Source organism: Salvia hispanica, chromosome 5 (assembly GCF_023119035.1).
Source record: "Salvia hispanica cultivar TCC Black 2014 chromosome 5, UniMelb_Shisp_WGS_1.0, whole genome shotgun sequence".
In the NCBI taxonomy this organism is placed as follows: Eukaryota; Viridiplantae; Streptophyta; class Magnoliopsida; order Lamiales; family Lamiaceae; genus Salvia; species Salvia hispanica.
In genome coordinates this window covers 26,492,675-26,507,529 of record NC_062969.1, presented here as the reverse complement: position 1 = coordinate 26,507,529, position 14,855 = coordinate 26,492,675, and the positions used below count along the sequence as shown (strand labels likewise).

Genomic DNA, 14,855 nt, shown 5'->3' with positions numbered 1-14,855 from the left:
TAATCTGGAAATTGAAATTACATGTTTGTGCTCCACGAATTTTAACAATTAAAATTTTCTCTTTTCCACAAAAATAACCTTCGTCTATCCCAATTCATTAAAGTCCAAAACATGCAATTTGCTTTCCAATTTAATTAGTTGGACTTGTTCCATCACATGCCCTACTAATTATATTATCACATAATACAAAACTAAGCGCTAATAAATTATTAGCCGAAATAATAGAAAAAATGATGCTAACTAATTAATTATGAAAACGCACACTCATCTACGAACAATGACCTCTCGATATTATTCTATTTTCAAAAACACAACCAAACAATTACCATACTGCCCTCTATCTCACAAGTCACACACAACATATAGTTATAAACAAGGCCATCATCTATCTATCTATCTATTCTTGCCAAAGACATTTCTCAACCAACACCAAATGGATCTTCTCCCCATTCGGAAAGCTCGAAATGTGAAGAGAAGAACAAAGATAATATGGATAGCAACAGCAGCAGCCATAATAATAATACTAGTGGCCGCAATCAGTCAACACTCCTCTCCCTCTCCGCCACAAAAAACCCCATCAACGAACAATATTAATCCTCCGGCGCAAGATATCCAGATAGTCGACAGCCACGAAGAATGCGATATCTTCACCGGGGATTGGATCCCGAATCCCGAGGCTCCGTACTACACCAACAAGACGTGCTGGGCTATCCATGAGCACCAAAACTGCATGAAATACGGACGCCCCGATTCCGACTTCATCAAGTGGCGCTGGAAGCCCGACGCCTGCGATTTGCCCTTGTTCAACCCCTACCAGTTCCTCGATATCGTCCGGGACAAGTCCTTGGCCTTCGTCGGAGATTCCGTTGGGAGGAATCAGATGCAGTCCATGATATGCCTCTTGTCCCGGGTATGCTAACTCCTTTATTTTTTGCTTCAAATATTAATCAATCTTAACATACCAAAATTGTTTCTATCATTTCCCTTCCCTACACATGCACATCACTCAACACTTGTATAATTGAATAAATGAATATAGATTGTGCGTGAGTTGGTCTAGTGGTAGACTAATGAATACTAAGGTCAAAGGTCTCAGGTTCGAGTCCATCGTGATTTGTTAATAAAAAAAAATAATATAGATCTGAATACTAGACCATTCTTCCAGTACTACCTTGTCATATTATTTTAAGTAGAGCTGAAAAGAAACTATATTGTTTATTTGTGTTTTTGGCAGTTTTGAGTTTTAGGTAACCTGTTACTCGATAGTTCAAAATTTTTTAAACAAGTTAATGGGTTAGATTACCTAAGGTGGACAAACGGTGATTTTTTGACCCCATAATGGTCTCTATCATTTGATTTAGTTGGTAAATTTTGGGAAATTATTGGCATCATTATTAGAAGTTGCAATCATCCTATAATTAGCCAGCTAAGATCAATTATTTGAGGGAATTAAAGTTGAAAGGACTGTACATATATCCACTTCTTTTCAATAGTTTCGTATATCTCTCTTAACTGTTTTATTTAATACCCCTTCGAAATTAGACAAAGATAATAATGTTCTTCTTCATGGTTTACTATCGTAATATACTAGTAATATAAAAAACTTAATTAATCTAAGTAGTTAGTGATCAAAGGAATTTTTTTGTTGAATTCATTAAATAAAATATTAATAGTGATTAAAGTAATCAATAGTTGTACTTATCGAATAGTAATAGTGATCCGAAACTTATCGAATTAAAAGTAATCAATAGTTGTACTTACAATTTCATTGAGTATTAAGCTGTATATATCATCAGACATGAAACATTGTGCTGTGAAGTAGTAAGACAATTTGGTTGTGTACGGCATCATTGATGATATTTTCCATTAAAACCATATAGTATTCATTTTCTTTGTTATTTCGGGCGGATGTCTTTTCTAGTGTAAATGTTGGTTAATTTTCCCGGAATAGATAAAAATGGATTTTTAAATAATAAAAGGGAATCCAATCTTGACAACATCTCCAGCTCTGCAATGGAAATTATTTAATTGGATTTTTTTCCAGATTTTGGAGAGCAAGTTTTATTTTAAATTAAAATTCCAACTTCCGACACCCACATGAACAACTGTAGTGCTATCCCACTTTGGTGTTTTCTTCTCCAGTATATATATTTGTTTGAAAATGACACACCTGTCCCTACAATATATGTATAAGGTATATTTGTTTCAAAATCTTCTCTCTCTCTCTCAATTTTTTAAAATTTTAGATATATTATTGCTATCTTATATATCGTGTGGTCAAAATTAAATAGTGTGGTTAAAATTTAAAATAAGTAAGGACAGTATAGGTATTTAAAATTTGTAAAAATACATATTTTTATAACAATAATAATATAGAAATATAGTATGTAACTGTAAAGAGGAACAGTGCATGTGCCTTGGCGTGGTTTAATTTGTCTCGAATAGATCAAGTGTATGAAATCTATATAGGCCAAAAGAAAAGACTATAGAATATGGTGCAGCGTCACCACATTATTTTCTTGTTCCCAATATTAGTCAATATCAATCGTATTCTATCTATTGCATTCTTTGTTTTATTTTATATTTTATCTGTTAAACTCTTGCATATGAGTCCAATGCACGTAGAGATTATGATGATATGGTTTTCTTTATTTTAGTCATTGATTTTCTTCATTCTAAAAGTAATTTTTAATAATTGTTTGAATCCTTGTCAATGTGTAACTTTTTATTTACATAAACGAATCTCTCTTTTCTGCCTTTTGCTTTCTACGCATCTTCAAATTCTTGTAAATTTGGTTTTAATTGCTTCCTTTTAAATAAAATAAAGTTGGCTTTGGTCATATTAGAAAAATGAAATCCGAGTGTTAAATATTCTAATTTTATATTGGGATGACATGAACTTTGAGTTATTATTATTTAATTTGGTAGTTATGACTGTCATGGTACGTGGTGGGGTGTTTCTATTTAGTAATTTACTTAAAAATTGCCTTAAACTTCTAATTTAGTAAGTTTGTCATACAAATAGTTATTTATCTTATCAAATTAATTTTAATATTCAATTATATAGGTCTATTGGTTTAACCAGATAAAGTTACTTATCTTATCAAATTAACTTTGTGTTCAGTTATATAGGTATGTTGACCTAATAATAAAGTGATTAATATTTAAATCACAAGCCAAATATTAACAGATGAGTTATTTATCTTATCAAATTAACCTTAATGTTCAATTATATAGGTCTGTTTGCCTAACTACATGAGTTATTTATCGGATCAAATTAAATTTTTAGCGTTCAATTGTGTAAGTCTATTGACCTAATGATAAATTGATTAATATTCGAAACACACGTCAAATATTGACATGTTGACTTTGGCGATTAGGTCGAGTACCCGATCGACGTCTCTCCGACGTCGGACGAGCATTTCAAGCATTGGAAGTACGTGAGCTACAACTTTACAATGTCATATTTCTGGTCACCGTTCCTCGTCCGCTCCGCTGAGAGGGACGCCGACGGCCCGACCCACACGGGCCTCTTCAACCTCTACCTCGACGAGTACGACGAGTCGTGGACCACTCAAATCCACGACTTCGACTACCTCATCATCAACGCCGGCCACTGGTTCACCCGCACTGCCGTCTACTACGAGCGCCGCCGCATCGTCGGCTGCCGCTTCTGCCAGCTCCCCAACGTCACCGACTTCCCAACCACGTACGGCCTCCGCCGGGCCCTCCGGACGGCCTTCCGGGCCCTTGAGGATTTCAAGGGAGTGACGCTCATGCGGACGTTCGCGCCGTCGCATTTCGAGGGCGGGAATTGGAACGCCGGCGGAGACTGCGTGCGGAGGAGGCCGGTGGGGAGCAACGAGACGGTGTTGGACGGGCAGACGTTGGATATGTATATGACACAATTGGAGGAGTTTCGGGCGGCGGAGAGGAGAGGGAATAGGAGGATGAGAGTGATGGATGCGACGCAGATGATGCTGTTGAGGCCCGATGGGCACCCGAGTAGGTACGGGCATTGGCCCGATGAGAAGGTGGTGTTGTATAATGACTGTGTGCATTGGTGCTTGCCCGGCCCGATTGATTCATGGGCCGATGTTTTGCATCATATGTTGAAGATGGAGGCCCGAAGATGGTATCAGGAGAAGAAGAAGAGAATGCAGTAGTTATTGAAGTACCACTACACCTCTTTTCTTGTTGGGTGTCTTGATTGTTTTTGTTTTCGTTTCTTAGTCAAATTTGTAATGCATTGAGTTTGTCAATTACATGTAATTAAAAGGAAGTCGAGCTGATAACAAATCCGGACATAAAAGTAAACGAAATTAATTGAGAGTACGCTGTCGAATGATTTAATCTTAAAAACACCTAGTAAAAGCTACTCCCACAACTATTTATGACAAAATACTACTCCATCAAAGTGAATAAAAAATGGGGAAAACTGGGAGGGATAGTATCCCTTCTAGTAAATTCATCAGTAACTGGGAGCTTAAAGAAGGCAGGTCTTACGTGATTATTAGTTGCAATTGCTGAGTAAGTTTAGTCTAATCCAACTGCTTTTGCCCAAAACATAAACCTGTGGATGCTTTCGAATCACTAGTCGTGTTTGAGTGGCTTCACCTTAACCACCATTTCTGAGCGGTGGCCATTGGAGTGTTAAAAAATGGAGCATAGCGTTGGATCAATGGATTCGTTTTTTGCCCAATGTTAGACCATGCGCTTCTGTGGTAGCTAGCAGTGGCAGGAGCATGGTACATAAGCTTCAGTAGCTGACAAACAAAGATTTTACAAACATTGTATGAGCTTCTATTCAAATTTGATTATAAATTGTAACATTCGGCTGTCTATATGTTAACAACTTTACTCAAGCAGAAAACAAATACTAGCAGATAGTTTACTGATGTGTGGCTGTAGAATACTACTGTGGTCTCTCTTTGAGAAATATCAGCTATAGGTACCACCGACCCAAAAGCCAGTCTAAAACCTCCTAAATGAGGATGACAACATGAGAGAAATAACTTGAAGCATTATATACTATTTTCGGAAACACAAAACCATTAGAACTAGCCAACTTATGTGTTCCACCCCTGCTGCCAAAGGACCCATGGACTAGAAAAGAGAATTTAAAACAAATTATTGCAGTCATTGTTGTTAGCCGAAGTTGACTCGTAGTACTAGTAAAACAAGTTTCGAGACCCAAAACAAGATAAAATATAGAGGGGATTATCACCTGCCAGTAAATAAATGCTTGTATAATGTTGCGTTGCCACCTGAAAATAAAATTTGTGACGACGAAGAATAAATCACGGTAAGCATTGGAGTTTTATTATCATTTTCAGAGAAAAACTCTAAGCAGATATGAATTGAAGTAAATGTATGACGAAGGGAAATTAGAAGTACTGACGATAACAAAGATATAATCTGAAGGAATCCAAGCCCAATTTCAGCTTGTGAGGAGAGAATACTAAGGGTAGTTGTATTGGATTCTACCCAAATGCAAGCATCTTCCAAGTATTTCCTGTAAAAGTCCCAGCAAATAAGTTCTAAGAAACAGCCTTCCAAAATCATAAGTGTCTGATATGTTAGGTTTGGTATACTGAAAAGCATGTTTCGAGCAAGTTTCGCTCGAATAGAATCTTGCTTGTATACGTAAAACTCTATAATCCACTTTTAACCCGATTCAGTATTATTCGAGCAGTTTCAAACGAATAGAATCAGTATATTATTACATTATGTTTGCTTGTGCATTTATAAGATGTTTTATAAACATTTAAATGTATAAGAAGCAAACAAAGTCTTAAGTCTTTTGCTCAGTAGACTGGTTGTGGGCGTCGTCCACTTTAAGGTAACACATCGGTTCTATGCAATGTTTTGCAAAAGAAAAAGAAGAATTTCACAACCCGAGATAGGCTTAGACTACCTATCGTGAAAGGTTGCAATGTCAGTCCGATTATTTCTAAGCCTTTCTGAAATAAGATGACGTTGGTGTGGTATAGCACTGAATGGATCTAACAACAAGACGTGTCTTTATGCTATCTACTGAAAGACTATGTCTTGATAAAATACTATTTCTTAATCTACATACATTAGCATTGAGCATACGGTATTGATTATGCACTACTTTGACTTATCAAATGGTGCGGGTTTTTCGCAACCCAATAATCCTGATATATTGGGTAGTGGTGATTAATATCTAGCGGTACTAGGATTGCTATTATGTTGAATCGCGCACGAGGTGAGTCTCGTTTGATAATGTCCTCAAGAGGAGCTCGAACAAGGTTTTATTATTCGGGAAACTGGCCAGTTGGAGTTTTATTACTCTATGAATAATAAATAAGTGTTTCTTGCTAAGTCCACTCTTGGAATTAATAAGATATTAATTAATTAAGTCCATAGCAGACATTAATTAATTAATAGACATTTATATCTTAAGCGCGGAAAATAAATAATATAAATAACGGAAACCCGGATTACTTGTAATTTCGGATTTGGATGGGGAGTGTAATATTACTTTTGTAGTGGCTGCTCGTAATATTCCAATTAAAAGCTTATATTAAATTGGGGTTCAATTTAATTAGTAAAAAGCTAATTGGAGGAGCCCATATCCAAAACCTTCCATAGATCCCTGACTGGGCCCAATATGAACTTAATATAAATAGGAGAATAAAGGAAAGACAGAAACACAATTATTAGTAGAGGAAATTTTCGCCCCCCTCTCTAATTAGTAGAGGAGTTCGAAAATTCTTCAGCTCTTCTTCGTGAGGAATTTTCTATCTTCTTTATTCGAGTCATAGTATTTTGATAAGATCAGCCCACCCTGATATCGAGATACAGTTCGGAAACCAGTTAAAAGATCCGTGGTCTAGTATTGAAGATCATCACATGGAGAAGGCGCGAGCAATCGATGATTCTTTGGAGAATCAAAATCGGTAACCCTAAACCGTAAAAATCATGTTTATGATTTATATTTTCTAAGCATGAATTATTTGCGTTCTAGCATGCAATTATCTGTTTAACATGTTAATTGATTAATTGCATAATTGGTCAAATAGATCCTTATCTGATTTATTTGTTTTGTACAAGTCTTCCGCTGTGCAAGGGGCTCCAAACCCCAGCAATTGGTATCAGAGCCAATTTTTGACTCTGATTATGTGGATTAATTTCATGTTATGTGACTTGCTTGAATGCATGATGATGATGAGAGCACATTCGACGGGAATGTGCAGCCGGCGCTCGCGCCGGGGCTGCACATTGCCGAACGCGCAAGCCTTAAACATCAAAAAGTGAATTACGTATTTTTGGAGAATAATTCACGTGGGACATCACAAAGAATTTCTTTTTGTCTTCTCATAATTTGATTACATGTAATTATTATGTCTATGTAATGATTAAGCATGTTGTTTTCAAATCTATTGCAACTATGCGCACGAGAATTTATAGTCTTCCGCTGTAATCGTATTTGTTCGTGATGCATTTTTTCCTTGCAATTTGGCGTGTTGTGGTCGAGGACGACGGTCTGTGCGTTAACAGCGCCGGCGGCTACGGAAACAGCGCCAACAGCAGCGACGGCGGGCTGGCTAAGCTGTGTCGGCAGCCCAAGCTCTCGAGCTGGGCAGTTTGCACGACGCAGAACAACAGCGGTTATGGTGCGAGTGGGAGCCCTTCGTGGGCAGTTCCAGGACTCATGTTCCATCGCCTCGCAGAGCTCAACGTATAACTCTTTCCAAATTTGATTAGGATTTCCAAATCCTTGGATTCAATTTTGGAAAGAAATCAAGATTAATTTGGAAATAAGATCTGAATATATCTTTTGTGGATTTTATATATTATATTAGATTTGATTTTGTATTAAATCATGGATTAATTATAGATTTTATCCTTATTTTATGGATTTGTAGGGATTTAATTCCTAGATGAATCCTAGTTAAATTTGGATAATGGCATTCTAATTTTTTATCTATATCATTAATGTGGATTTATCCCTAGACAAATCCTAGTTGGATTTAGATAATGATAATATCATTTTATTCTTATCCTATGAGTTTATATGAATTTATTCAGAGATAAATTCTGGATGGATTTGGATAGTAATAATATACTCCCTCCGTCCCGCTTTAGGAGTCCCGGTTGATCAATTTTGGGCGTCCCGCTTTAGGAGTCCCGGTTGAGATAAATTAATAAAAAAATGCCTACAAAGTGTTAAAATTGGGTCCCAACATCCACTAAAACTAATAAAAAAGTGTTAAAAGTGGGTCCCAACATCCACTATAACATTTATTTATTGGACACTCAATTAAAAGTGGGTCCCAACATCCACTACTATATTTATTTATTACACACTCAAACACTTTTTTCTTAAAACATGTGCCCGACTCAACCGGGACTCCTAAAGCGGGACGGAGGGAGTAATATTTTATTCTTATCTTATAGATTTACATGGATTTATTCCTAGATAAATCTTGGATAGATTTAAATAATTATAATATAATATTATCTTATTCTATGGATTTATATGGATTTACTCCAAGATAAATCCTAGATGAATTAGGATAAATATTTATATTAATTTATTTTATCCTATGGATTTGAATAGATTTAATTCTATTAAGACAAATCTTAGATGGATTAAAATAAGTATTAATCCAAGTTATCTTTATCTTTTGGATTTATGTCCTAGATAGATTAGGATTTTAATGATATATAAGAAAATCCTTATTTAATTGGATTTAGATAAATTTATTTATCTAAGAAATCCTAAGTAATGTTTGATATATTCTGGATGATTCTAAATAGAATTAAGATTTGTATAAATCTTGATTTATTGGATTGTATTTTTATCTTATGGATTATGATGGAAGTGTTTCTATCTAGTAGTATCCTAGTACGATTTAAATAATGATAATCCTATATCAACGTTATCTTGAATTGTAGGATTTGATTTTATCGAACTAAAATCTAGAATAATCCTAAGTTGATTTAGATAGTTGACTCTATCTTGATAAATCTTAAATGAATTTGGATAATCATTATCCAAGATAAAACATAATTATTTAATTGATTCTCCCTTGACTAGATTAAATAATTTTCGATAATTATCCGGTGTGTTTAAATGCCATGCATTAAATGGATTTATCTGTTTATTTGGTGTTTATCTAATTTAAGTGGATTATCTGCTTTATCTGCTTATGTGATAATTATGCAAAAACCATATAAAAATATCTAAGTGATGATTACAACAAGTGCGTTGTATACGGTCTCCATCGGTTGGTTTGCAAATTTATGAAGCTAGTTTCTAATATTATCGCCACCCATGCTGTGGGGACAATAATCCTAAGAAATAGCAAGTTCATAAGGGCAGACTTCTCAAATATAAATAGTATGAACTAGAAAGTAGTTTCTAATATTATCGTCACCCATGCTGTGGGGACAATAATCCTAAGAAATTACAAGTTTCAGAAGTTCAAACAGAATTTATGAGATAGCTTGGTTTTGTTATCAACACATGAGCATTGTTATGGGAGTGTGTTGTAGAAACAAGATTTTGTAATGCTAAATCTATTGGTCGTGCTTAGGCAACATTTGGCGGCCATGCCGTGCTGCGGTCTCTGGACTATTCGTCGGTGTTGTGACCAGTAAAATTGCTAAAATTTTAATGCGTATTGACCTCTGCTTGAGGGTACAAAATTTTAATTTTACAGTTGCAAGATACATAATTGTTTTGTGGTTATTTGCGATTATGTATTGAGCATGAGTATGTGATAATAAGTTAATTTGCCAAATCTTCATAATGTCATTTAATATTTGTCTGTGATCCTTAAAGAAAGTAAACTCAAATGCCTAAATTATGTAGACCGGAAACGAAAATGGATAAGATTCTCATCGCTGAAAGCTTGGAGTTTATACTCAATGATTCATGTCCTCCATTTCCTCGACATAATTCCACGAAGAATGTTCGAGAATGCATTATGCATGTACTTGAAAAGCTCTTTGAGGAATAAGGTCAAGCTATTTTCCTTTAAGTAGCTCGACAAGTCTTGGTTAATGACGATGAAAGATGGATATCAATAGAATCTGTCAAGATGATTCGATTGGAATATCTTAGAGTGACAGAATGTTTTGATGATCTTTTGATCACTCAAATAGTTTCTGACACAAGTCATCGCCTAAAGTAATAAGAAATGACTACAAGAAGGTTTAACTGAAAAGTAGAAAATCTTCAGAATAATAGTCGTTATATTACTGTTAGATGAAAGTAACATGATAGATGACGAATTCATAAAGGCTGCATTTTTCTTAAGTCCTAGTTCATTTGAACAAAAGACTAGATATGGAAATGGGAGAGCCTGAATTGTCATCGAAGTTTGTTTAAAGCGAGAAAAGATGCTTTGTGGGTTGGATTGACCTATTTTTTTTAGAAGGACAATGACTTACATGACAATGCAACTTCTAAGTAAGAGATCTTGATCCAGTTAGGTTTTTGTTGCAGTGGGAGCTATTAATGCTCAACTATTGTTTTATGGTTGATGCTTAAGGCATCATAGTATTAAAATAATATAAGTGCGACAAGGTTAAGTATTCAACAACACATCAACTTCTTAATCATTGAATGATAAAGTATTTATAGCTCTTAGTCTTAAGGTCAAGAAAATACTTAGCAATTGTTCGAACTGATCTAGACTATCAAGATTTTAACATTTCGTTAAATAGCTTGAGAGTTGAGAAAGTCTGTTTGATGCACTATGAGTTAGAATCATTTGATTTTTCAAGAGATTCAGAATACTTATAGAAGTGCAACATAGAAAGACTAGCAAGTCACAATGGTTTACACCATAAGGAGACGAGCAAAGGGTTATGATCAGTAGTGGGAGTCTAATCTCCATTAACGAATCCAAGCATTCATCTAATGAATGGGATAGTTATGTAAGAAGGAATCGAAGTCTTTCTAAGACAAGTTTGATTAAGTGATGAGTTGTACTCATTAAAATCTTATCATTGATGGGATAAACATTAAAGAAACTACCAACATCAGTACCTTCTACAAAACACGAGTTGTGGACTAGAGCGTCTCTAGTCTAGCACATCTCAAGGTGTAATGTTGTTCCAACACGTGTTGGAAAAGTGTCTAAGAAATTGGAGTTGAGTACTGAGGCATGTTTTATGGTTTGTCCAAAATGATGTAAGGTTATAAGTTTTGTAATCTTCAAAGATATAATTCTTGTATGAAGATCAAGAGATGAACTACAAGCCTAACATCGTGATAACTCTCAAAATAAAGAGAGAGATATCGGATTTTCCACATTACCAAGAAGTCATACCATTAGAAACTTTTGCACTAATAAAATCAACTACAGTACCTAAGATTGTAAGAACCATATCGTAGTGGGAGCGTTCCACTGGAACACAACAAGTTCATGGGTCTAAGAATGTCATAAGACTCAGTCTTAGATTAACTTGAACATAATCCCCTTAACTACAATGCAATATTGGTTAATTTGGATAATCATCTTTGAAAAGGTAATAGATTCCATATTACAATCTAAGATAGACAACATGTTTTACAAGACTTGCAATACTACCTACAGGTTGTGTCAGTCAGTGGGAGCAAGTATCTTTGCAAGTGTAAATGTGGATCTCAAATGGCTAGACAATGACAATGGGTTATGTTCAAAGAGAATTATCTTCTCGCTATCGTTGTGCCAGGATTTATTCGATCATATTGTCTATTAGAACTTACATAAATTAGAATGTATGTATTATGATTGTCAAGACAGCCTTCTATAAATAGAAGTCTTGAGGAAATCATCTACTAGAACATTCTAATGGATATGTAATTAAGGGCAAGAAACGCATGATTGGAAGCTTATATAGACCTTCATGGTCTTAGGCAAGCATCTAAATCAGAGTATATGTGTTTAATCAAATTGTCAAATATTTGGAATTTGACTTGTGTCCTTATCAGTGCTATAAGCACAAGGAAGTTGAAAGTGCATTACATATGGTATTATTGGTACTCTACGATGATGAAATCTACAAAAGTTGCAAACAACTAAGATTGGCATCTGGCGTAGGAAACTGGTTGTCTGCCCAGTTTAAGATAAAGATTTAAGAGAAACTAATTATAAGAGAAACTAATTACATTCTTAGCATCTAAGTCCTTTTAAGATTGCTAGAAAGAATGTTGAGATTCTCTTATGAATCCTATATCTACACATTGCTTGGAACATTTTAGCATTAGAAATTCCATGAAAAGGTTTATACCTTTCAAGATGGAATTGTCTTGTCTCTAGTTTCGGAGATAGTTGTCTCATGTACGCTATAATGTGTACTAAGATTGATATTAGTTGTGCTTATGCATGACATGTGTATATCATATTAACCATGGCAAAGGACTTTGATTGAGGTAGAGAATATACCCTAGTACTTGAGAAAGGCTAGTAACTATATTCTAGTTTACCAGTCATTCATGTAATGTCCTTGGGGTTACACTGACTTAGTTTTATGACTAATCAGTGATCGAGTTAGAGTTTGTATACTAGAAATCACGTTTCGAGTGATTGAATACTGTAAAACTCTTATTTTATTTTCCAATAAATAAAACAGATTATTTTTGTCATAATGTTGTTATGTTTTACATTTAATGGATGTTAATGCATGTTTAAATGTATAAGTTAACTTAACAAAGTCTAAGTCTTTGTTTTAGTAGACCGGTTGTGGGCGTCGTCCACTTTAAGGTAATACGGTCAGTTCTAAACAAAGAAAAAGATGAATTTCACAACCTAGATGGAATTTGACTATCCATCGAGAAAGGTTGCAATGTCAGTCCGCATATTTCTAAGCCTTACTGAAATAAGATGACATTGGTGTGGTATAGCACTGAACGGATCTAACAGCAAGACTTGCCTTAGGCTATCTACTGAAAGGCGAGGTCTTGATAAATATTTATTTCTTAATCAATGTAGGTTAGCATTGAGCATACGGTATTGATTATGCACTACTTTGACTTATCAAATGGTGCGGGTTTTTCGTAACCCAATTATCCTGATATATTGGGTAGTGGTGATCGATATCTAGCGGTGCTAGGATTGCTATTATATTGAATCGTGCGCGAGCTGAGTCTCGTTTGATAATGTCCTCAAGAGGAGCGCGAAACAAGGTTTTATTATTCGGAACCTAGCTAGTTGGAGTGTGATTACTCTATGAATAATAAATAAGCGTTTCATGCTAAGTCCACTCTTGGAATTAATAAGAAGTTAATTAATTAAGTCAATAGCAGACATTAATTAATTAATGGACATTTTAATCTTAAGCACGGGAAATGAAAGTTAAACGGAAACCCGGATTACTTGTAATTTCGGATTTGGATGGGGAGAGTTCAATATTACTTCTGTAGTGGCTGCTCGTAATATTCCAATTATAACTTATATTAAATTGTGGGTTCAATTTAATTAGTAAAAAGTAAATTGGATGAGCCCATATCCAAAACCTTCCATAGATCCCTGTCTGGGCCCAAAAGGAACTTAATATAAATAGGAGAATAAAGGAGACAGAAATAACACAATTTTATTTATTAAAATTTTCGAAAATTTCAGCTCTCCAAGCTGTAGGAATTTTCGAATTCCTCTCCTATTCCAAAAAGGATTTCTTCTGTCTTCTTTATTTAAGTCCTAGTATTCTAGTAAGATCAGCCCACACTGATATTGGGATACAGTTCGGGAACCAGAGAGAAGATTTGTGGTCTAGTACTCAAAGCATCACGTGGAGAAGAAGCTAGCCATCTTCAATTCTTTGGAGAATTAATTAGGTATTTTTCTGCTCCGTAGAAAAGCATGTTTTAGGTTTCAATATTCTTAAAGCATGATTAATTCAAGTTATGAGCATGATACATGTGATAATTACGCGAATAGATTTTGTCTAAATAATCTGCTAAATAGATCTGATTATTATGTGATTTATTTACATGCGCTTCCGCTGCCAGTTCCAACAATTGGTATCAGAGCCAGTCTTTGGCTCTGATTATTTGGATTTAAATTTCGCGAAATTCATGTATGCATGTCTTATTTGATTACGAAGCATGTTCTTGTGTTTTTGTTATTTATGTTTATGCATGTTGAACTCAAGAACATTCGAATCATAGAACTTGAATTATTCGAACGTACGAGATGTGCGATTCGTCGGCGCTTGCGCCGGGACGAATCGCACTACATGCGATCGGAGTAGGGTTGTCGAATTGAGTGGGAGCCGAGGGTCACGGGCAAGGGGCGACGCGCCGGCGAGATTGGACTCGCGCGCGCCACCGGCCGAACCCGCAAAACCCTAGCCGGCCCCGACCAAAACTCGACTATCGCCGACGTAAATTAGGGAGCCGAAGGACGCGATCACGCGGCGACACGCCGACGAGCATGGGCTCGTGCGCGTCGCCGGTCGAGACCACGATCCTTGGCCGGCAGCCTGCGACGTCGTGCAAAGGAAAACGGCGTGGTGGCTCGTCCGAGAGCTGCCGAGGCGCCAAGAATCCGACGAAACCCTAACCCTAACCCTAGAATCCTAGTCGACCCAGCCCTAACGAGGCGCAACCGAGAGCAGCAACGCCGGCAGGCGGCGTCTGCTGGAGCGCGCGAGCTCGTTGGGCAGTGGGAGATCGCCGGAAAGTCGCGGCTCCGGCTGTGCTTTCTGGCTTGACGTTGACGGAGGGAGATGCGGCGATGCCGCGGAAGGGAGAAGGAAGCAGCGCGCCATCGGTGCGAACTGTCGGCGGTGGTCGGGCGGCGAACACGCCGCTCCGGCGAGCATCTCCGGGAGGAGTCTTCAAATCTTCGTCGTGTTGATTCGTGCAAACCTCGAATCGCAAGATATTGACG

At 36.4% G+C, this 14,855-nt stretch overlaps 1 protein-coding gene across 1 annotated transcript; it reads left to right on the top strand.

Annotated features, from left to right (window-relative positions):
* Nucleotides 1–357: 357 nt before the first annotated feature.
* Nucleotides 358–4,282, top strand: LOC125188424 (protein trichome birefringence-like 19). The gene is made up of 2 exons (XM_048085256.1): nucleotides 358–910; nucleotides 3,381–4,282. The coding sequence occupies exons 1-2, from the start codon at nucleotides 434–436 to the stop codon at nucleotides 4,164–4,166; spliced, it is 1,263 nt and encodes a 420-aa protein (XP_047941213.1). The 5' UTR covers nucleotides 358–433; the 3' UTR covers nucleotides 4,167–4,282.
* The last annotated feature ends 10,573 nt before the right edge of the window (nucleotides 4,283–14,855 follow it).